A 20791-nucleotide genomic window follows, 5' to 3' on the forward strand; every position below is an offset into this window, starting at 1 on the left:
TAGAAGTGACAGAAACAATGCATTCTTAAGGACCGAAAGGCTGTGACGGCTGTGTCTGCTGGTGTTATCACATGGCCAAATGCTACATTTACATACTGCTGTCTGAGTGAATCAAACCCTCTGTCAACGTCAGAAAAATCACAAGCTCAGCTGGGATTGCTCTCTTGCGGTCAGACTATTTTAAGATATGTGGACACAATTTAACATGGACCACAGAAATCTGTTCCGGGTAATCTTCCTATTATTATTATTATACATAATATAGATTATTATTAACTTTATATTGGAAGAGGTTATAACTGAAGTGACCAATTTTCATATAAAAACATTAATTACATACACAGCTCCAACTCTTGCGTGTTGCTCTCAGGATTTTGTATCTCTTCAGTGCAGCAACATCAGCAATTAAATTTCCCCCTCAGAGCAAAATGGTCTCAGTCATTGAAGAAACATGTATCTCTAAGAAATGAGCAGCTCCATCAACCGACTGCGCATTTAATTAGGTCAACATTAAGACGTGAGAACAACATCGCTCTCTCCCTGCGCCTTTCGTTCTGTCATCTGCTTTTTTTTTCATTTCTTCCTCTGGTTTTGCTTTTTTCTTCTCCTCTCTGTCTCCGAGTTCAAAGGAGCGGCATGAAGGGAATACAAATGTCCCCGCTGGCGAAGGAGCAACGACGCCCAATAAAATAGCACAGGACAAATTCATTTACCAAGCAGCATTCAATTACCCTCAACAAATGCTTGTAAACAGGGAAAGTGGATGAGTGTCCAAGCCCAAGCTAAGATAACCCTGATGACATCACTGTGACATCGTCAGGGTTGTTTTGACGGACCTGACAAAGCTTCACCGGAGCTGCCGGAGACATTATACAACAGGATGAGTTATTTAAGACGATTATTTCTGCAGGGCAGTTGGGGGGATTTACACATCACCTGCACTGGTCAGTGATTTTAATCCCATTATAAGTACGGCTGCAATTGCAGTCATTTTTCATTAAAGACCACATGAGCGAGGTTGGTGGGATTTGCTTTCATTACAGCAGGTAAATGCACGTGACCGTTCACTGAACCCTTCTGAACAGCAACTGTCCAATCGTAGTTTAGTAACTCTAAGCACCTGCAGCCTGATCAGAGTCAAGAGTTTGGACACGTGCTCTTTCAAAAACCTAAAACACGAGCGCAAACGTGAGGAATGGATTAAACTTTGTCTTTATTAGCTCAAACATAATGTTAGCATGTCTGGCTAAGTGCCTTACTACCTGCAGCAGTAGCCAAGCGTTACATCCAAAGGCAATGGGCATGTTATCAGCTTTCTTACACAAGAAAAATACCTTTTCAGGACCGGCACATGTCCTGTTTATGGATATCTGTTAGCCAGGATGCAGCTATATCAGAGTTAGAGGAGTGACAGCAGCTCAGCCCTGCTCTTTGTTTGACTTGGGGATGTTCACACTCCAGCAGCTCCGGCCAAAGCTGCATTAGACACCATCACTTTTGCCAAACTCATTGCTTATTGCTCATACCCTCAGATCTCCCTCTCTCGTAAAAGTGAAGCACATAATTTGAGCAACAAAGCATAGCCTTAATCCAACTACTGCATTACTTGTTTTCTTCTATAGGAAGCATCCAGGGAATTCAAGGGACGTTAGAAAAAAACATTTTAATTAGGCTGCATGCATTCTGTTGTTTTTTTCTTTTTGATACCATGCTATGGGACGAACTCGTACAGCCCTTACGGCACATTACACCATATTTATTCACGCTCGCTTGGCTCCACCTGCATTCACTGAACATTAAGATTCCCACACATACAGGAGCTTGTTGACGTCCAAAGTGATGTAGCGTTGAGGCAGGAAGGCAGCGCTTTGTCTCAAAAGGTCCAGATTATTCCTTTAACGTTAGCTTTTCGTTTAAAATGAAGACATATTTTCTGCCTCAGAAATAATTACACACTTTCTGACTTTTAAATAATTTTGAACTCAATCCCCCTCTCTCTGTCTCTTCCCATATTTCTCCTCTTTCATAACATTTCTCTCTTTCCTCCCCTCTTGAGCGCATAGTTCCATTGCCGTTTGAAGCTGACTGCTAATTGGTTGATTTTCATTGACATTAAATCCTGCCTCCGAGCCGAGTGAGAGCGGTGTGTGAGCATGTGGGTATGTGTTGATAGATTCCCTGAAAGAGAGAGCAATGCAGAGAAGGGATGGACAGAGAGAGAGGATGAAAAAGGAAATATTACGTAAGCCTTAGTGGAGCTGTGCCTCATCATCTTTAATGTCTGTTTTCATTTGGAAATTAGAGAGGTAGATGGAGTGAGGGTGGAGATGTAAAGATAAGACACAACTGGTCATTTTTAGCATTTCATTGACATTAAACTTCTGCGGCTGTCCAAATATATCAACAGGTTTCTAAACCAGGGCAATAAAATGACTAATTCTACAGACTGCTTGTGCTTTATTCATTTAGAATTCACCACAGTCGACTTCAGGCCAGATGAGATGGCGGTAGAATCGAGGTTCTGCCGTCATATCTGTAATCTCCCCTCAGCCGAGTGCCCTGCTGTGGGTGTAGATTAATTCATTTATCCATGTAGCGGGTTTGTTGCCGTGAACTGCGACATAGTACAACTGTTGTTAGCTGCTGTCTGTTGCTTGAGGAGCTTGAAATGTGCAGTTTCAGTTCAGTCAGGAGGACGCAGACAACAGTTTGGATTGTCTCATTGGACGCAGCTGCAGGTCAAGACGAGGCTGACAATTAAGGATTACTTTCTGCTTAATCTGATTATTTACTCGACTCGTGGTTTAGTTTATGAAACATCAGATAATAAAAATGTCCTAGTTCTCAGAACCTGAGGATAGCAACCCGAAGATTCAATTAAGTCTAATATAAACTAGGAAAAGTTGCAAGTTCTGACTTTTGAGAAGCTTGAGTCATCAAATGCTTGACTTGAAAATAGACTTGAAATAACTGATCATCAGAACAGTTCCAGATTTACTGTCTGTTGACTAATTGTGGTGTGTGGAATAAAGCAGGACAGAGAGAGGTTGCAGCAATTCATTGTAATTGTGTTGAAAAGATGACAAGAGGAGTATTTGGAGAGCTGATCCACAGTTTGTGGTGAAGGGACAGACGGAGAGAGTTGTGTTGTCGGCCGGATGACAGACCGGCAGGACGCTGGGTGATGAAGGTCGGGATCACAGAAGGATATGAACTTGCACTAAATTAGGCTGATTTCAGGAGACAGCAAGGAAAATACTGACAAATGAAAGAGCTTGGTCAGAGCACACTGGCCTGCTGAATGATCTGGCAAAGACTGGAGTGTAGAGCTGCTGGATGAGTGGATGAGTTGCAGGTGTGCTGCTTAATTGCCGGGAGGAGTCAGGTGATTGGCTGCGGCCGTGCCCAGACAAACACACATAAGAAACCAGCAAGAAACAAAGGGAAGGTTAAAGAGCAGAAACACAGGGGAGGGGCCATGACAGCATGCTTTTATGGAGGAACAGAGTGGAAGCAGCATGATGCACGTGCATCTGATGTAACTGAGTTAAAGAAAGAAGATTCTCATTGTTACAACTTTTTCATACAATCAAACAACCCAAGATGGAAATACATATTATTTCAGCAGATGTTAGATATACCAAGCACGACAATACAAACAAAGCACAATGATGCTTGTATTTCATAAAACAAGTCCACTATCGCTAAGGGAAGCCAAGAAATAGAGGGAAAAGAGAGAATTTCATAAGAGAAATTCAGAGTGGCTGGGAAAGGATTTGGTGCTGTGGTTTGAAGGATTATAGAAACTGGTTGGTTTGATGAGATGGCCTTTTAAGTTTAAATGACAGCTCACGTGTCCCTCCTTGGTTCAGTAGCCTTGCTTCGCACTCACAAACTGCCGCGTCTCCACATTCGCACAAATGGGATTTACAGTGCCTTCTTAACGCCATCCTTTTTAGAGATTATACTTTTATGGTACTTCAGTGGGAATACTGCAGAAACAAAACACATGCGCTGATGATTCAAGGCATTAAAATTGTGTCTATTTTTATCAGTAGTGGTATTTGAAGGTTTCTCTTCTGGTTTCATGGTTGGTCCCAACGCTAACGAGCTTCTTCAGTTTCTGATCTTTTCTCATTGTCCTCCCGCTTCTTCTCGCACATCTTTTCATCCTCTCTCTTTGCTTATTTCCTCTTCCCTCGCTCCAGAAAATGAGTCAGGAGTTTGAGATTAAGCGGCTGTCATTGGAGGAGCAGAGAGACCGCCTTCAGCAGCAACTTGACAACTTGAAAGAGGAGCTCTCGGCCAAGCTCAACATGGCCAATCAGGAGGTACAAAGCGTTACGTCAACTCCTCTCAGAGTCCTGGACCGCGACCAGTGGTCTGATGGTGATGTGGTAACCCTCTACTGATGTCTTCAGGTGTCCCACCTCCAGGAGCTGGTGAGGGAGGGGGAGCAGAACATGGGTTCAGCTCAGACTCAGATCGCCTGTCTGAGGGAAACTCAGGAGAAACTCAAGATAGAACTAGACGCAACCAGATCCCGGGTCCGAGAGACCAGCAACCTGCTAACTGACCTGCAGGTGAGGATAAAACCAAGAGGGTTTGGGAGATTTATTCTCATCATTTCTTACTTGGTTTGTGCCGATTATCGGTAATATGCACAATCTTTAATCAAAGGAAATATTCATTATCATGATTTGATTATTATTGTAAACTTTATTGTCATTAAAGGCTGAACGTTCAGCAGAAAGACTGTCCAGGTGTATGAAGTGAACACTGTCTCTACTTTACCGCAGCAGAGACAGGAAGTGCCTCGGAAGTTACAAGGAAATGATTCAGAAATCATTGACAAGGGTTTAATGTCGGGAAACTGGAACACCCGACCAAAACTTTCCCTCTAATCTCACAAAGAATCCATCTGAAATCTCACACCAAGTGAGTGGGAACTTTTTGAGGTCTATGCTTTTTAAGTCTGAGTGATCAGTGATTTTATATTCACTCTTTATTCGCCCTCACTGCTTCTCTGATGTCCGCCCCCCTTCGCTCTTCTCCTGACGTTAAGGGTTTATTTCAACCAATCCAGAGTTTATGGTGATCGCTGGAGCAGTGACATCAACAAAAGCAGTTAGCGGAGGGATTACATTGCAGCCTGTTTCATGGCTGCCAGCTGCAGCCCCCTCGTTAAATACTTGACCAGTTTCAGTTACATTATTCACATTCACATTACTGGACACAAAAACAGTACGCCAAATAATATACAAGACTCGTGGGATGGTGTGCTTCTGTTTTCATGATAGAAAATATCTCATTTTTGTGGAAAAAAAATGACGGGCCAATAAAATTGTTATTGTAAATAGATACAGCAAGAGCCAGTGGACAAAAACCAGCAGGAGATTGTACTCTGGCTCATATGTGCTGGTGTCAAACGACAGTGCAGAGACGATATGACACGATATAAGTGACACTAAGCAGATTCCTGCTTGTCTTTGACAAATGGAACTGCCATTAAAGACGGTGCCAAGAGAGTTATATTTCGTACAACCTTTATTAACAGAGTGGAGGGATGGTATGACATATCCCCACAGCAATCCACCGAAGAAGAAGAATCATTCATAGAATATCACGGCAAACCAAAGAGCAGTGTTACAGGAGCGTTTTCTCAGATTTTGGATCAAGAGTCGTCAGAAAAGTAAAGCCATAGTTTGCTTGTGCTTGTGTTTTTGTGTGTCTGCATGATCGTCTGTATTTTATTGTATAGAAAGTCAAGAACTGGCCCTGAATATAATCAGATTCTGACAAACCAGGAACCTGCCGAGTCACTTGCAGCACATGCAAGGGCACTGACAACAGGCCATTTGTGGAGCTGAGCCTGAAATGAGTCAGCCAGGCTCTAACTGAGCGACTGACAGCTGTGCTCGCGAAGACTTTTCAGTCGAGTCACAGAGGCTGCCTTTTTCCCAGCCGGTCTGTGATTCTGCACACAGTCGTCACCGCATGCTCACTTTCATTTCATTTAGACGCTTCAGTCAGTTGAACTTCATCAGGGAAGATTCAAGTGAAGTGAAATGAGTGAAACAAAGTGACAGTTTGTAGGAGTTCCCTCTCATTTTACAGCCATTATTTATGCGTGACAACTACAACTGATGGAGTGAGAACTAGAGTTCAGTGCATTTGTCATGAATCTTAAGCTTCTCAAAGAGATTTGGTAACTGCTACCTCAGTGTTTGCATGTTTTAGATGTTTCCTTCCTCCACCACACCTGAGTCAAATGATCGGCTCGTCATCAAGCTCGGCAGTGGCCTGATAACGAGCCACTCATTTGAATCAGGTGTGTTGAAGCAGGAAACATCTAAAACTTGCAGGGCAGTGGGGCCCGAGGACCAGACGTAAGAAACGCTGTGCTACCTGATTTACACATCGCCATTTTCATGGGCTTTGCAACCAATCAGCTCTCTTGTCTTTAGCCAGTCAGTAATTGGCTTCATCACACGGTCCGGTGTCAGCTGGTCAGCCGATCAAACGAGCCTCAGCTGCTGAGTCGCTGATGGTTTTGCAAAATCAAAGCGGAACCGGTTCCTCTGAAAAGGAGTGAGGCTGATAAAAATAAAGGAAGGAAGGAAAGAGAGAGAGATGGGAGAGGGGAAGGACATTCTGAAAGCAGGAAATGAGATTTAACTGAAGGCCAGCTGTGAGATAATGATGATGAAGCTATTATGAGTTGAGTGGTCTTGTGTTTGAAAAGTGTCCTGCTGGTGTGAGAGAGAGGCAGTGTGTGTGTGTGTGTGTGTGTGTGTGTGTGTGTGTGTGTGTGTGTGTGTGTGTGTGTGTGTGTGTGTGTGAGAGAAAGGGAAATATCACTGTGATTAATAATAATCAGAATAATGTTGGCAGTCGCTGGTAAAATTGAACCATCAAAATGATTAAGGGCTCAACAAAAGGTTGAAATCTAAATAGAATCAATCAGTTGAATCAAACTTAACACAGTTGCACAAAGATAAATGAAGAAAAATGTGTTCAGACAGGAGTGAGTGAAAGAGTCGCAGCTGGTGGACAGTTGCACATAAAATCGGCGAATTATAAAAAAGCCTAATAAAAGAGAGAAAGGGGGTGATAAAAGAAAGGGGACAGAGAGGCTGAAAGAGGAGCGATAATTAGATGAAATTGCAGAGTGGCGCTCTTTGCTTTCCCACCAGAGCCCGGCTTCTATAAAAAGAGAGGATTTAGGCTGTTAAAAAAAGGGATGCCTCGCACAGGATTGTATCTTGTATTCACACTGAGCTCATTGCAGGAGAGACACAAGCAGAGAGCCAGCCGAGCCGTGCTTCACAGGGAATGCAGACCGGCCATTGTTGAGCAGGGCGTGAACCCCTGAGAAGCTTATCACTCTTACAGTATAAAGGACACTTGAAGGAAGCCCAAAAGTTCAGCTCAACTTTCCTCAGTTGATAGCGTGACATTGTAAATATCAAGAGATACTTTCAGGAGAATCCAGCACAAATGTGTGTTTGCTTGTTAAAATGAGTAAAACGGGTGTAAGTAACCACAATAAGTGATGTACAGGATATGTTGCGCTGAGATATTAAGCTATGCTTAAGTCATGATACCGTGCCCTGCACTCGGAAACATCATTTGTTGTTTACATGACTCGATCATGATACATGTCACGGTTCGATGAAGTCATCCAAGTGATGATGATCATAATGCAGGGCTCGGTTACAGTGAAATGTGACTCATCTCCACTGACTGTGTCTTTGTTGTCTCCAATGCTGATGAGACCATTAGTCACCTCATCTGAGAGATCCTGCCCAGCGTGGACCAAACATGGCTTCCTCAAGCACAGACCCAAACCTCTGGATGGTCTGTGCAACATCCCTTAAGATAAAACAATGGCTGCAGATTCAGGATTCGTAGCACCAGAGGAAGTTGAAGCTGAAGAGAAGAGCTTTTAGGCGTTTTAATGAAGCCGGCGGCAGATGAACAGGGAGCCTCTTCACCAGCCGGAAACAGCTGACCTGGTGAAGATAGTTTCTGCCTCGGAACCAGCACAGTGCAAAAAGTCCTGAAGCCATGGAATTATAAATAGATGTGGAGGTGGGCATTATGAGTCATCCCATGTTCAGCTATTGAAGAGCTGCATCTGGTCAGAGATAGCAGTTCCAGGAGATTTGCTTACTTTCAGCAGCATTGTTCCCGTTCGGGATGCAGAGCTCGTTCACCAACGTGACGAACGCTGTTCAACACTTGATTAGAGGGACAGTTTAGCCACATATGGTCGTCTTTGAGTCCTTTATTCCAACTTCTCTGCTGCTTGAAAAAAGCATGAAGCAGGGACAGTCATTATCCTGAGTGTGTGAGTAGTGACGCATTTAAGTGCTGATTAGGAAAAAAACAGTGTGTGGTGTTGAGATAACATAAGAGTAAAATCTTCTGAGAGCCTTAGAAAAAGTAACTGCGGGCACGGTTTCCTATCTTGACACAAGATAGAAGCTAATATCTTTTAACTTGCCTTAAAAATGCGTGGAAAAATGGGCGTTTCGGCCCAATGAGTGACGTCTGTTGTCATGGCTCAGGAAGACAGCTGGTCGTCGTGGAGATGAGACGATCTAAATATGGGGACGGCAGCGCGCGTCGTCAGACAGGCTCACCTTGAAGACAATCATAGCGATGCTCTTGATTGCCTGCGTGAGAGGTGACAGAAACAGTTGTGTGAAGAATGACAAAAAAAGAGCGAAAGAGACGTCTCAGCGTGACACACATGGCCAATTACTCTGAGAAAGGTACAAATGTTGTCAGATGCCCCCCCCAATCCGACATCAGATCTGTGGGGGGGGGGGGGGGGGGGCAGGCTGGCTTATTACGGCTGAAACATGTGCACCTCTTTGTGTTTGCAGGAGGAGATTGAGACCCAGAGACAGCAGCATGAGGCCAGAGTGATGTCCATCAGAACAGAGGAGAAGCAGAAGATGGACAAGATGGCAGATGACCTGGACCAGAAATGGAGAGATGCGCTGCGGTAAAGAGAAAACCAAAAAAAAAAGAAAGGAAGCTCTCTCGTCACACGTCTTCTCCTCTCTGTCAGCCTGTCAATCTGACTTTTCCTTGTTTTGCTCTCACTGTTTGTTTCCTCATTCATCTCTGTCATCTCTCGCTCCCTCTGCTTCACAATCACACTCGCTATCAGTGTAACAAAGCACTCATGGATATTAATAAGAATGAATAGGAAATGAACACAATCTGTTATCAATATTTATGGAGGCATACAATATTTACAGAAGGAAGCAGAATCGGCACACAGACACAAATGAAGTCATTTTTTTCAAACCCTGCTGTCTCTCTGCAGGGAAGAGGTGCGTTTGTTGAAGGAGGAGTTGACGGAGGAGTATGAGGTGGACAAACAGGCGGCCCTGACGCAGATCTCCCAGCAGAAAGAACTGGAGATGATGGCGGCGAGAGAGGGCTGGCAGAGGAAGGTGGAAGACCTGCTGGAACAGGTAAAACACATGGACAAATGCAGAGTCAGCAGGAGGCGATGAGGTCAAAAATATTAGACGATATAAGAGACTGTCATTCGTAGCAGTTTTCTGAATTGTCACCCACATCTTAGATGTAGTATTTCAGCAAAAATCAACCTTTCTGAATCTTTCTCGTCCCTTTTATCGAGCCCTCAGTTTTCCCTGTTTGTGGCGCAGCCGTTCGATCGATATCACAAACATTAAAATGACTGCGCGCGGCACAGACCAAAAACATGCTCAGTAGGTTAACTGGTGACTCTAAAATTGTCCTTAGGTGTGAGTGTGAGCGTGAATAGTTGTCTGTCTCTATGTGTTGTCCTGCGACCTGGCGACCGGTTCAGGGTGTACCCCGCCTCTCGCCCAATGACAGCTGGGATAGACTCCAGCACCCCCGCAACCCCGAAAGGGATAGTCGGGTATGGACAATGGATGGATGGATAAATTGACTGCTCCTCATCACCACTGCCGCTCTGATTGGCTCGTCAAAGTGTCAGCCTTTAAAAGAATATCCCCAATGAGCGGATTTGCTTGTGAGCGAGCAAAGTGGAGTTTAATTTTGGTGAACTTGACCCGTGAACTCACCACAGTGAGTGACAGTAAGCCATCTTCACAGTGCTGACGCTAAAGGGAGCACAGAGTCTAAATGGTTTTATTATTGTCGTGACCACAGGTGTAATTATTTAGTGTTACTTCTTTTCTTGAGGGAGAGCCTTTGAAACAGATTTTCAAGCACAAAAACGCTCCATTTAAAGCCATTTTCATCCCTGCATCCCTGGCTTTGATAGAAGCAGGCCCAGGGGCTCCCGAAACCATGACCTCCCGCACCACCCACCACCCCCACTTTGGGAATCGCTTTGATTGACACCTCCGCTCGATGTTAAGGCCCGGAGACAGCCAAGAGCGAAAATAGTCTCCATCAGAGGAGAGATACGACTCCATCTCACACACACACACACACACACACACACACACGCACACGCACGCACACACACACACACACACACACACACACACACACACACACACACACACACACACACACACACAGGCTCTACTGCCTCGAACTGTATCTGTGAATGTGATTAACGTCGAGGCCATAAACAACCGCTTCACCTGATTATGCTGTACATTCACACGCTTGGACACTTCATACCGTGCATACACACACTGAGGAAGATATGAAGAGTGCGTTTGAAATGAACAGTTTCTCTTCTCCTCGCACGGTCGCTCCTATTCCACTCTCTAATGGAAGTGAAAGTGAAATTAGCAGGACTGCTGGAGCTGCTCAGGTCAGAATTAAAGCTCTGCAGCAACAGAGAGAAGCATTTGAAGCCGGGCCCAAAGCTCAGACGCTTGTCTACTTATACTCATGTAGCCATCCGTGCTGAGCATACTGCCTCTGGGTAATTCGGGGCTCAGCTGAGTCACAGCTGAAACCTCGGAGAGGCTCGTCCTGATTTTGCCAAGACGCCGGTGGACTCAGATAAACATTTTTTGACAAGCTGGAGCCAGGAACCACCAATGCCAGCTTTCCCAAGTTTTCAAACGCCCCAACCAAGATGAATTCTTGGTTTTGACACGTTGAACCAATGATTGAAGCCTGTTTATTGTGTTTTTAACATGGTGCTAAGCTAGCTTGCTCTGCTCCTACGATGGCAAATGTGTGGTTTTCAGCGGGAAAATTATAGTTGATGTTTCTGATTAAGAGGTGCCTTCAGTGATAAGTAAATGATAAACAGCAGCCTCTGATTTTTCTATCGATGCATTAATCGAATAACCAACCAGAGAGGGAGAAGGAGCCGCTCTCTTAATTAAAAAATCTTCTCATGAAGGCTTCTTTAGTGAGCCTGACGTTGCGTTTGTGACATTAGTTTTAGTATCTGTGCGAATGTGAGTCACAGCGCAGAACGCTGCATTTTAAACTGATCATGCAGATTGGCTGAAAATAAACATCAAACAATGTCACAGACCAAATACCTAAGGAGCTTACACTGTGTGTGTGTGTGTGTGTGTGTGTGTGTGTGTGTGTGTGTGTGTGTGTGTGTGTGTGTGTGTGTGTGTGTGTGTGTGTGTGTGTGTGTGTGTGTGTGTGTGTGCTTTGCTGAATTGTGCTTTTTTCTGTCTTTTTTTTTATTTTAGCTGCATGAAGACACTGAATTGCCTGTATGAGTGTGCGCTACAGAGAGCAACATGAATGAGTTATTTTGTGTGTATACGTGGTTTTATAGCACACAGATCATTTTAAGGGTGTCTTGCTATATTTTGCATGTGGACTTATGTGTCAGTGTTCAGACCCGTGCATGTGTTTGAATGTACAGCAGTGCATAAGATACAACATCAGTGGACCTAATTTCTGTTTTTTTTGGAGTCCCACTGAACTTAAAGTGATTCATATCCACTTTTTAGCCAAAAGTGAAATGAAAAGCTCATGACCACTTTCTTATCTGCCCATTCAATATGGGAAATGGCTGTGCTTGGCCAAGAAATAAACACAAATCCACCCCCCAGAACACCACAAATGGTCATTTTTACGGCTTAAACAAATGAGATATAACACGTTCATTATCTCTAGTTGTTGGACTGCTGTTCAGACAAATAAAGCAAATAAAAGGCCAGTCTGTAGCTCAATACTGGTACGCATTCATGCACACAATACAAATATTCATCTATGTGCATGCATGCATGCATATATGCAGCATTTTCAAACAAGGGAACACATCTAGAACAGATGATGATTAATCAAGAAAAGACAGCAGCCATGCAGCCTGTTTAAGCCGATGTGAAGACAAATGGACGCAGGTACAACAATCGTGATCTGCACTGTATTGACCTACTTGCAGCTCGACTGAAACACCAGCACCAGAGAGAGTCACATTCCCTTCAGACATAGCACATCACTTCACATTTTAAGTGTCAAGCTGCTCCGACTGTTCACACACGATCTGTGATTGAAACTAACAGCAGTCAGAGTGGCAACAGGAAGTCTCTCGAATGATGGACGAGTTATCAGTTATATTAAAATAAATAGTAGAAGCTTAGTAATAGAAAACATTAAGAGAAGCAGACCTTTATTTTTTATTACCACATCGTCATCATCATCAGTTCCTTGTTGGGCTGCTCAACACTTCCTGCATGGATCTTTCACATTAAAAGGCTTCCAGCAGCTAAAGGGGATGATCCCTGGCTTTCCTGGTTGACTTTATGTGAAACATTTGCAGGAAGCGTTGAGTTTTATTGACAGGAGCTTTACACAGATCAAAAAACAGCAATACAGATGCGTGTTACATTGAATGTTGAGTGAAAACAACATTAAAATAAGAAACGCAGAGCAGCAGCGGTGAGTATGACATGACTAGGTTCAGTTAGTTGCACGTTAATAGTTTTTTAGATTTTTGAGATAAAAAAGCCTCAAATCAAATGATCCCGACACTCATGTCTGTCAATAGGTCAAACCAAACACCAGCCTCGCCCATCTGATGACAGCATGGCAACCACATGAGGCGTTTAAATGGAAGAGAAATTATTTACTGAATGTCTCATTAACAAGGACCTGTAGCCCCAGGCTGCTGTTTGTGTGTCAGTCTGCGCGCACGAGAGTGTGTTTAATTAAGACATCAAGGGTTCGACGCATGCGGTACGCGTAATTCCACGTTCTCGTTTGTCTTTTACGTGCAGTTATTTTTCTGGAAATGTGAGAACAATTCGCCACAGCAGACAGATAGTGGACACAGGAAGGGAGGATACGCTGTCCGGGTCGTTTTAAATCCACATCCAGTGAAGAACCCCACAAACCTCATCCCGGCCCTGCTCCTCATCCACTCATTTTAAATCCATCTTACCTTGCAGTCACTAATGTAGTACTCCTACAGTGCTAAATCCTGCCCGGGATTTAGCTGTCGGGGCTTGAGGAAGAGTGGCGTGTGGAGGACCTGAGCTGTCAGGCTGAGAGAGTTCACTTAGGCCCTTAATAGTTCCAATATCTCCTCAAAACAAAACTGTTTTGTGTGCTGTGATGAGACTTACACTCGCTGGCTTTATGTTATTTTCCTCCGCGCGCCGACGCTCGTCGTCTGACAATCTGTCAGCTCGGCGCCGAAATCTCCAAGTACAGCACGCAGTGTTTGGCTTATATCCATGTGTTGATGCCGCCACCGCTGAGTGGTTGTCAAAAAATCTCCACTAAAGTCAAAACAATCTGCGAAAAACTGTTTTCATGCGAGGATTAAAGAGTGAGAGGCAGACACAGGAGGAGACGAAAAAGGAAGAGCGGTGATGTTTTGAATGTTGACCTAATTATGTGTGCAGTAAGTTGAGCAAGTTGTTCATTTCCTGAAGATACATATTTCTTAAACAACAGAAGAACTTGAATGTGATGCTGCTGCACAGAAACAAAGCCGGTAATTGCTGTCTTGATGTTGAGGGTGCAGACAAACTGACCTGTCTGATGTCTGTCCGCTTCTTTCCATTTTCAAACAAGCCTGGTGACTCAGGTGACTGCTCTGCCTTTCACCAGTATTTATATCTGCTTCTCTTTGTACTGTCTCTCTCTGCCCAGATCTCTCTGTTGAAACAGTCCCTGGAGCTGCAGTTGTCTCAGTCTCAGTCAGCTCTGCAGCAGCTGCAGTCTCAGTTCAACCAGGAGAGGGAGCTGCTGAGCCAACAGCTGAAAGGTAAGGTGCCCCTGGCCTCCATGGGGGAGCGGCAGCTACACACTGGCACTGGACTGTCGCTTCTCATAATATTTACAGTCTTTGTTGCAGTTTTATCTGATTGCAAGCATTGAGCTGGGGAACCACTGGGTGGCTTTTATTGTAAAGCCCGCAAGCAAGAGAGGAATGCTTTAAGTAGAAACAGTCATTGTGAGCTGTTCGAGGTAGAGCTGCAGTCGATACATGGCAATCAGGGTTCGTGCAACCAGCACATTTCTAATATGTCGGCAAGGGAATCAGCTGCTGTTGCAGTGCTCTGACACGCAACATGCACACAGCATGAGATGGGGTCACGGACACAGGGTAAAAAATCCAGCCACAATATCTCGTCACATTCTGTTCAGCATTGTGTCTCATGCCACTCTGGTGCTGGAGCAGGCTGTCATGTCATCTGTCTTGTTCAGCAGAATGGAAACACGTCTGCTTTGGAAGATACTACGAGGTATCACAGCGTACATGTTTATGTGTGTGTGTGTGTGTGTGTGCGTGTGTGTGTGTTTGCAGAGATGCAGAGGGAACATCAGAGGAGAGAGCATCGTTTACAGGAGGCTCACTGCTGTGCTCTGAGCACCATGGAGGAAGCCAGACAGCACCAGATAAGGGTAGGATTCGCACACACACACACACACACACACACACACACACACACACACACACACACACACGCACACACCTTTGGACTGACAAAATATAGCAGTACATTACAATACCCTTTTTATATCCCATCCCTGGAAAACATGCATGGATGAGTGACTCTCTCGTCACCCACATCACCCTAGCTCGCATGTGACACTGCAATATAAAAATAAAAACAATGAAATGACTAAAAGTAAAATACGGTTTTGTCAAAAGGTTGAAACTGTATCAAAATCAGACTTGTATAACCTTTAAGTTTAAATTTAGATGAGTTAAAAATGCACTTATGGGCATAGGAGCTTGAAAAAATGTGCTCTCAGTACAGAAATGTGCTGCTGCTGTACCTATTTTTACTGTGTTCTCATCTTTTTGTGTATAGCCGTCGGTGATCAGCAAAAGTCCTCAAAATAGTGTTTCTGGTACAGGATGAGATCAGTGTGACGACCTTAAAACAGAAGATTTTCTCTGATGTGTAACTTGATTTGTTGTCCTGTAGGTTTTTGGTGACTTTTATTTAGCTTCTGTTGAGTGTGTGATAAAATTAGTGTTTCTCTAAATGGAGCCTGGTGCCTTTGGCTGATTGTGGTTTAACAAAAAGGATCTTACTCTTGGACCAAAAGGTCTACCGATGTGAGGATCTTTCCATAATGTTGCCTGACACTGACAATGACAATCTGAGCCTGTCAGACTCTTTTAATGGAGTACTGAGGCAGCGCAGAGGAATTGCACGGCAACCCATTTGCGGCTTGCTCGATACCGCACTAGTTTAAAAAAAAAAAAAAAATGTTGTCTTCAGTCGTCACTTGGAAAACAGAGTCCATAAACGCAGAATTGTCCAGGACACTCTGCACAAAACAAATCTCAGCACAAATAGAGTGAAGAGTCTAAGTGAAGGAAAGAGTGTTTTAGTTGTTAAACTCTTGTTAGTTTAATTTAATGATCCCTCTATTCCTGCTGCACAGTTAATTGGAGGTAAAATATTCATGAAGCAATCAAATCCGCTTAGAAAGTTCTTGCTTCGTGGAACAGTGCATTCTGTTCATCCTCTTTCATTTCGTCCATTTCCCTGTTAAAGTCTATTGAAAGTGATCCAGGGTGGTAAAAGCTTATCGTTGTGTGTGTGGTTGAAGCTCTTGCAGGCAGAATAAAGACTTTTTTTACTGCCCCACTGAACAAATGTGGGACTTGTCGCTTCAGTTCCTGGTGGTTGAGATCACATGATCGCAAAATTCAACCTGGTTTTCTTGCAAGAAAAGTTGTGTGTGACCAGTGTGAGGTGTCGCAAACAGCAATTAAACTTGACAGTGTGAAATTTCATCCTTATTTCATGGTTTTCCAAGATGATCATGGAGCTGCTTCACCAAAATTAATTATTCTTTCAATCGTTTTGCAGCTGTGAGCAGCTCTACTGTTTTTTTCATGCAATGCATTGTGGGACAAAAAGAGTTTATCAACAGCCCACTCAATAAACAAGCAGATTAACTCCGCATGCTGAGTAGAATACATCTTTTTTCACTCCCCACTCTGCATACTCTAAATCTGGTGAGAGCGAGCGCAGAATGGGGACACAGCGACACTGTTCAGTTCGCCTCATTGTTTGTCTTCTGGGGTTTAATTTTCATAAATGCCAACTCGCAGTGCTGCTCAAATATTTTATGTCAGAGCGTCCTCTGGGTTCTGAAACTTACTGCTTCTCACAACAGTGACAGCACATGAAGAATGATCAATGATTGATGAAACGCGTTCTATCATCCTCCCTGTCTCTCCCTCTCACTCGTCCCTCTCTCGTGTCCTTTGCCAGGCCCTGGAGGAGCGTCTGAAGCAGGAGCAGAGGGAGGAGGTCCACGCTCTGAAGGAGGCCCACCGGAGGACCTTGGACATCCTGAGGCAGCAGTCTGACCAGGAGCTGCAGACGCTGCGCTTTGAACTGGAGGACGAGGGGAAAGCGAAGCTGGGTGAATGACTTTGACTCGTCTCCGGTACACTGTTTGTGACATCACTTGTGCACACAGTCATTTACATTTTTTCTCACAGTGCTGATGTTTCTAAGACGCTGCCTGATGTTTCTAACCCATGTGTAGACGCTCACTCTCTTTAACTGCGGTGTCTCTGTCTGGCAGCATCTCTCCGCGCTGAGCTGAACCACCTCCACGCTACAGCCATAGAGCATCTGAAGCAGATCCACCTGAAGGAAAACACTGCCGCCAAACGAGAGCTGGAGAGCGCGATAGAGCACAGCCACAAGCAGGTAACTGGGATGGAAATAAGCATCTTTCTTTATCCTCTTGTTGAATAATCTGCTTTCTTCTTTGTTCTTTTCTTGTGTTTGTGTGTGACCTAGTTTGTCTCTTTGTTTTGTACACTTTGTTGGTGTGTTTTGTCTAGGAACAAGAGCTCCTGGTTCGTCTCTCAGACCTGCAATCAGAGGTGTGTTCCCGTAGCAACCGCATCACCGATCTGGACCATGAGATCCACTCTCTGAACGAGACCATCGACACTCTGACCCGAGAGCTCGAGCTGAAGGGCAAAGAGGTGCTGCGGGTCCGCAGTGAAGCGAACCAGCAGATAAGGTACGCAACACGAGAGGACAGTTGGAATCAATTTCACAAGAAGAGATGACGCTTGAGTTAATTCTCTACCTATGCAGGGATTTACATCAGGAAAGTACCTTTTTAGAAGGGGCAGGACTGTAATCCGTGCGGTCAGCCTCTCCAGCTCTCCAGAGCTGCAGTGACAGGGATTATAGACAGAAACAGCAGCTCCAGCTATGCATTTCCATAAAGTTTGGGCCTTGGAAGAGACAGATTGATAACAAAAAAAAAGAAGAGGAGTCAAAATCAAAGCAGGAGAGGCCAAGACATCCTGACTTTCTGTCCCTTGTATGATGTCTAAAGGGGAACGTATCTGAAGACGTTGTCCCTAATGGATGGGAGATGTTCCAAAAAACTAAATGAATTAGGTACAAATGCAGCAAAAGCTCCTCTTGATGCATACAGTCTGTGATATGTAAAGTTGTGATACTGCCCTGCTCTGAAGGAAAAATGCATCCAGAGGTCATTACATTAGGTTAGGTACGGTTATCTTCACGTTTGACCTTTTCTAATGAGTTTTGTCTGTCTCCGCTGAAGGGCCCACGAACAAGACCTTTCAAAGAGACATGAGAGAGACCTGGGGGAGCTCAGTGCAGTCCATCACAGAGAAACACAAATCATGCTGGCTGACTTCAACAAGGCCCAGGAAGTCCTCAAAGACAAGATTTCTGCTCTGCAAATATTGTAAGTCACAGACGTGTTTGAGTCTCAGACTGTCTCATCGTCACCTCTTTTCCTGTGTCTACCTCCCTCTCTTCTTTGCTTATGCATGTCATGTCTCTGTGTCCAGATTGGAGGGGACAGAGGAGAAGTTAAGAAACAGAGAAAGCCGACCAGAAGACCTGCATATTATAGCAGAGCTCAGAGAGATGGTCACTGAAAGAGAAGCTCTGGTCAAAAAGTTGGTGGTGAGTAGACTGGGTGGCGTCTGATGTCGTCTTCTTTCTGTAAAGTGTGCAGGTAGCAGCAGGTGTAAGGGTGTCAGGGAGTGAGGGTGCAGCATCACTTCAATGTGTTGTCTTTTTAATAGGATGACAAGAAGTTCTACCAGTTGGAGTTGGTCAACAGAGAGACAGGGTTCAACAAGGTCTTCAATTCCAGTGCCAATGTTGGTGTAATAAACCCCCTGATCAAGGTGAGTGGTCTCATATCCACAAGTCCCTGTTAGTGTGCGTGGCATGCAGCTTTTTCTGACATCATTTGAGCTGTGTGCGTGTGTGTGTGAACATTACACACCGTCTCACATCAAGTTTGCCACAAAGACCGATCTCTGTGCACAAAGCTGCCCATCATCCTTCTTGTGTGTACACAGCTCAGACCTGCTGTTTGATTCCCAGGAGACAATAATGCTTGATTTCAGCATTGTAACATCAGCCTCCCCCTCCTCCCCCTCCTCCTCACACACTGTGTTTTGTTCGTTTTAGATAACATATGCATCCTTGATTCCCTCACTAACACCTCTAAGCTCCCATGTGCAGGATTAGAACATTTCTGACTTTGACAACTCCTACCGGTAGCATCAAGAAAGTGTCTGTGACAGACAGCAGTGCACCTCCCTTCCCCCCACAGAGCCGCTGTCTAAGTACACAAATATTCTTGTATTTGGATTGGTGGTTTCTCTGGTGTTAGCCTCTCCAGAAACATGAATTAAAGTCGAAGGCCTGGATTAAAAGTGTCTTTATCTGCCTCTAAGCTGCAATTGTTAGCGTGGCAAGCTAACGAGCTTCCTACCTATAGCAGTAACCAAGTGTTACTTTGAAGGCCAAGGAGCGTGTCATGAGCTAACTGCATTATGCAGTACTATTATACTGTGCTAATTTGTGGGGTTATTGGTTGCATTAGAAAAACACAAGTCTTGTCCAAGGATGCATTTCTATCATAAGTATCCAAACAGGGAGTGTAGGAAGATTATATAGGTTGCATTTTAACCAACTCACAGAGCTAATGTTGCTAAGCTACCTCATGATCTTAGCTAGATAACCTTCATGTGTCCTGGCTTGTTGGATCACATCCCCATGCAGCTCTGCAAGCTTCACCAGCTTTCCTAACCAGTCAGCTCTCAGATTCGTCAGCCCTCTCACCATGAGTCATGAAAGCGGGGATGAGGGGGAGGTGGAGGAGGTAGGACCAGGAGGCCACTTTCCTCCTCACTCCCCCCTCCTGAGGTCCCAGACTTAGGAAAGCCCTGCCTCTGTTCAGCCCTCTTCCTCTTTCTCCTCTCTCTCAGCATCCTCCTCCTCCTCCTCCTTCTTCTCCTCATCCTCCACATCATCCCATGCCAAGCCTTGCTCTTCCTCATGCTCCTCATCCTCAGCAAGCCCTGGTACAGCATCCAGGCCTACAAAGCTTTAGGAGGTGAGATCTATCTGACTTACTGCCACCGATGCCCTCAGTTCACTTTCACTTCCTCCAGTTCAGAGAGTGAATTAGATGGTGTTTGCTGCCCCCACTGTCTGAACCTCTCACCTCACTTCTTAGTTTCCCTCCCTTCTATCCTCACCCGTCTCCCCCAAACCTGAAGAAGGGCTTATTCTTTAAAAAGACAGGAACTGGCCTTCTACATTAAGCTAGCTGCAGCATTACAGCCACTTACTTGACTTGCTATCCATTACATAGACAGACATTAGTCAATGGTGGGGGGCCTCAAGTCACATGACTTTTCTGAGGCTTTTTTCTCGATATTGAAAGGTGACATTTTGTCTTTGCTTTGACAGGATTGGGGGATTTTCAGTGCAGTGCGCACAAACCTGTCAACCGTCTAGGGTGCAGCAGATCAGTGGCAGCTATCATGGAGCGAGCTCGGCCCGAAATGATAAAATATGCATTCAGGGACGCACGTGTGTGACCTGCTCCCACGTCTGACATCAGCAGGCAACAGTTAGACAGATATAAAGGTTAAATCAGTAGTGAATGTGAGGTTGCATCACTGTGGGAATGAAACACTGGAACAGAGCGCCATCACACCTCTCCACCTGCATGACGCTGGTTTGACGTGTGTGACCGTAGAGTTTCTTAAAGAGCTCCAAAATCCAGCAGTTTTTTTTGATCATTAAATGACGTCAAAAAACACTCAGTTTGAATCTTCTCAGTTTATGTGTTTATCTGTTAGTGAAGTATGAGAAAAACAAAATAATACGTGTCATGTTGGATTGAAAGGCTTTAATATTGAATGTATGCCTCGGCTAATACAGAGAACGCTGCAGTCTGCCTCCATTAGTTCGGGGTCAGCAAAGTATAGTGAAGATATAATCCTTTTTTTAATCCGTTATGCTTTAACATCTCATTTCCCCATTTCCTATCAGGGAACTATGATCAAATCTGCTTTCTTTGCACTTGCAAA

At 44.5% G+C, this 20791-nt stretch overlaps 1 protein-coding gene across 2 annotated transcripts in view; it reads left to right on the top strand.

Annotated features, from left to right (window-relative positions):
- The window catches only part of fam184aa (family with sequence similarity 184 member Aa), a 36320-nt gene that overhangs the window by 14957 nt on the left and 572 nt on the right, over positions 1-20791 (top strand). The window contains exons 11-24 of one of the 2 annotated variants that reach the window (XM_070957837.1): positions 4209-4331; positions 4422-4583; positions 8895-9016; positions 9344-9494; positions 14071-14185; positions 14729-14826; positions 16662-16815; positions 16981-17108; positions 17246-17430; positions 17989-18135; positions 18242-18359; positions 18482-18618; positions 19482-19572; positions 19679-19806. In XM_070957837.1, the coding sequence (XP_070813938.1) occupies positions 4209-4331; positions 4422-4583; positions 8895-9016; positions 9344-9494; positions 14071-14185; positions 14729-14826; positions 16662-16815; positions 16981-17108; positions 17246-17430; positions 17989-18135; positions 18242-18359; positions 18482-18618; positions 19482-19572; positions 19679-19806 (1859 nt within the window). The remainder of the gene's footprint in view (positions 1-4208; positions 4332-4421; positions 4584-8894; positions 9017-9343; positions 9495-14070; positions 14186-14728; positions 14827-16661; positions 16816-16980; positions 17109-17245; positions 17431-17988; positions 18136-18241; positions 18360-18481; positions 18619-19481; positions 19573-19678; positions 19807-20791) is intronic. The other variant, XM_070957836.1, reaches the window with a different exon arrangement.

The sequence above is a fragment of the Chaetodon trifascialis genome, chromosome 24 (assembly GCF_039877785.1).
Source record: "Chaetodon trifascialis isolate fChaTrf1 chromosome 24, fChaTrf1.hap1, whole genome shotgun sequence".
In the NCBI taxonomy this organism is placed as follows: Eukaryota; Metazoa; Chordata; class Actinopteri; order Chaetodontiformes; family Chaetodontidae; genus Chaetodon; species Chaetodon trifascialis.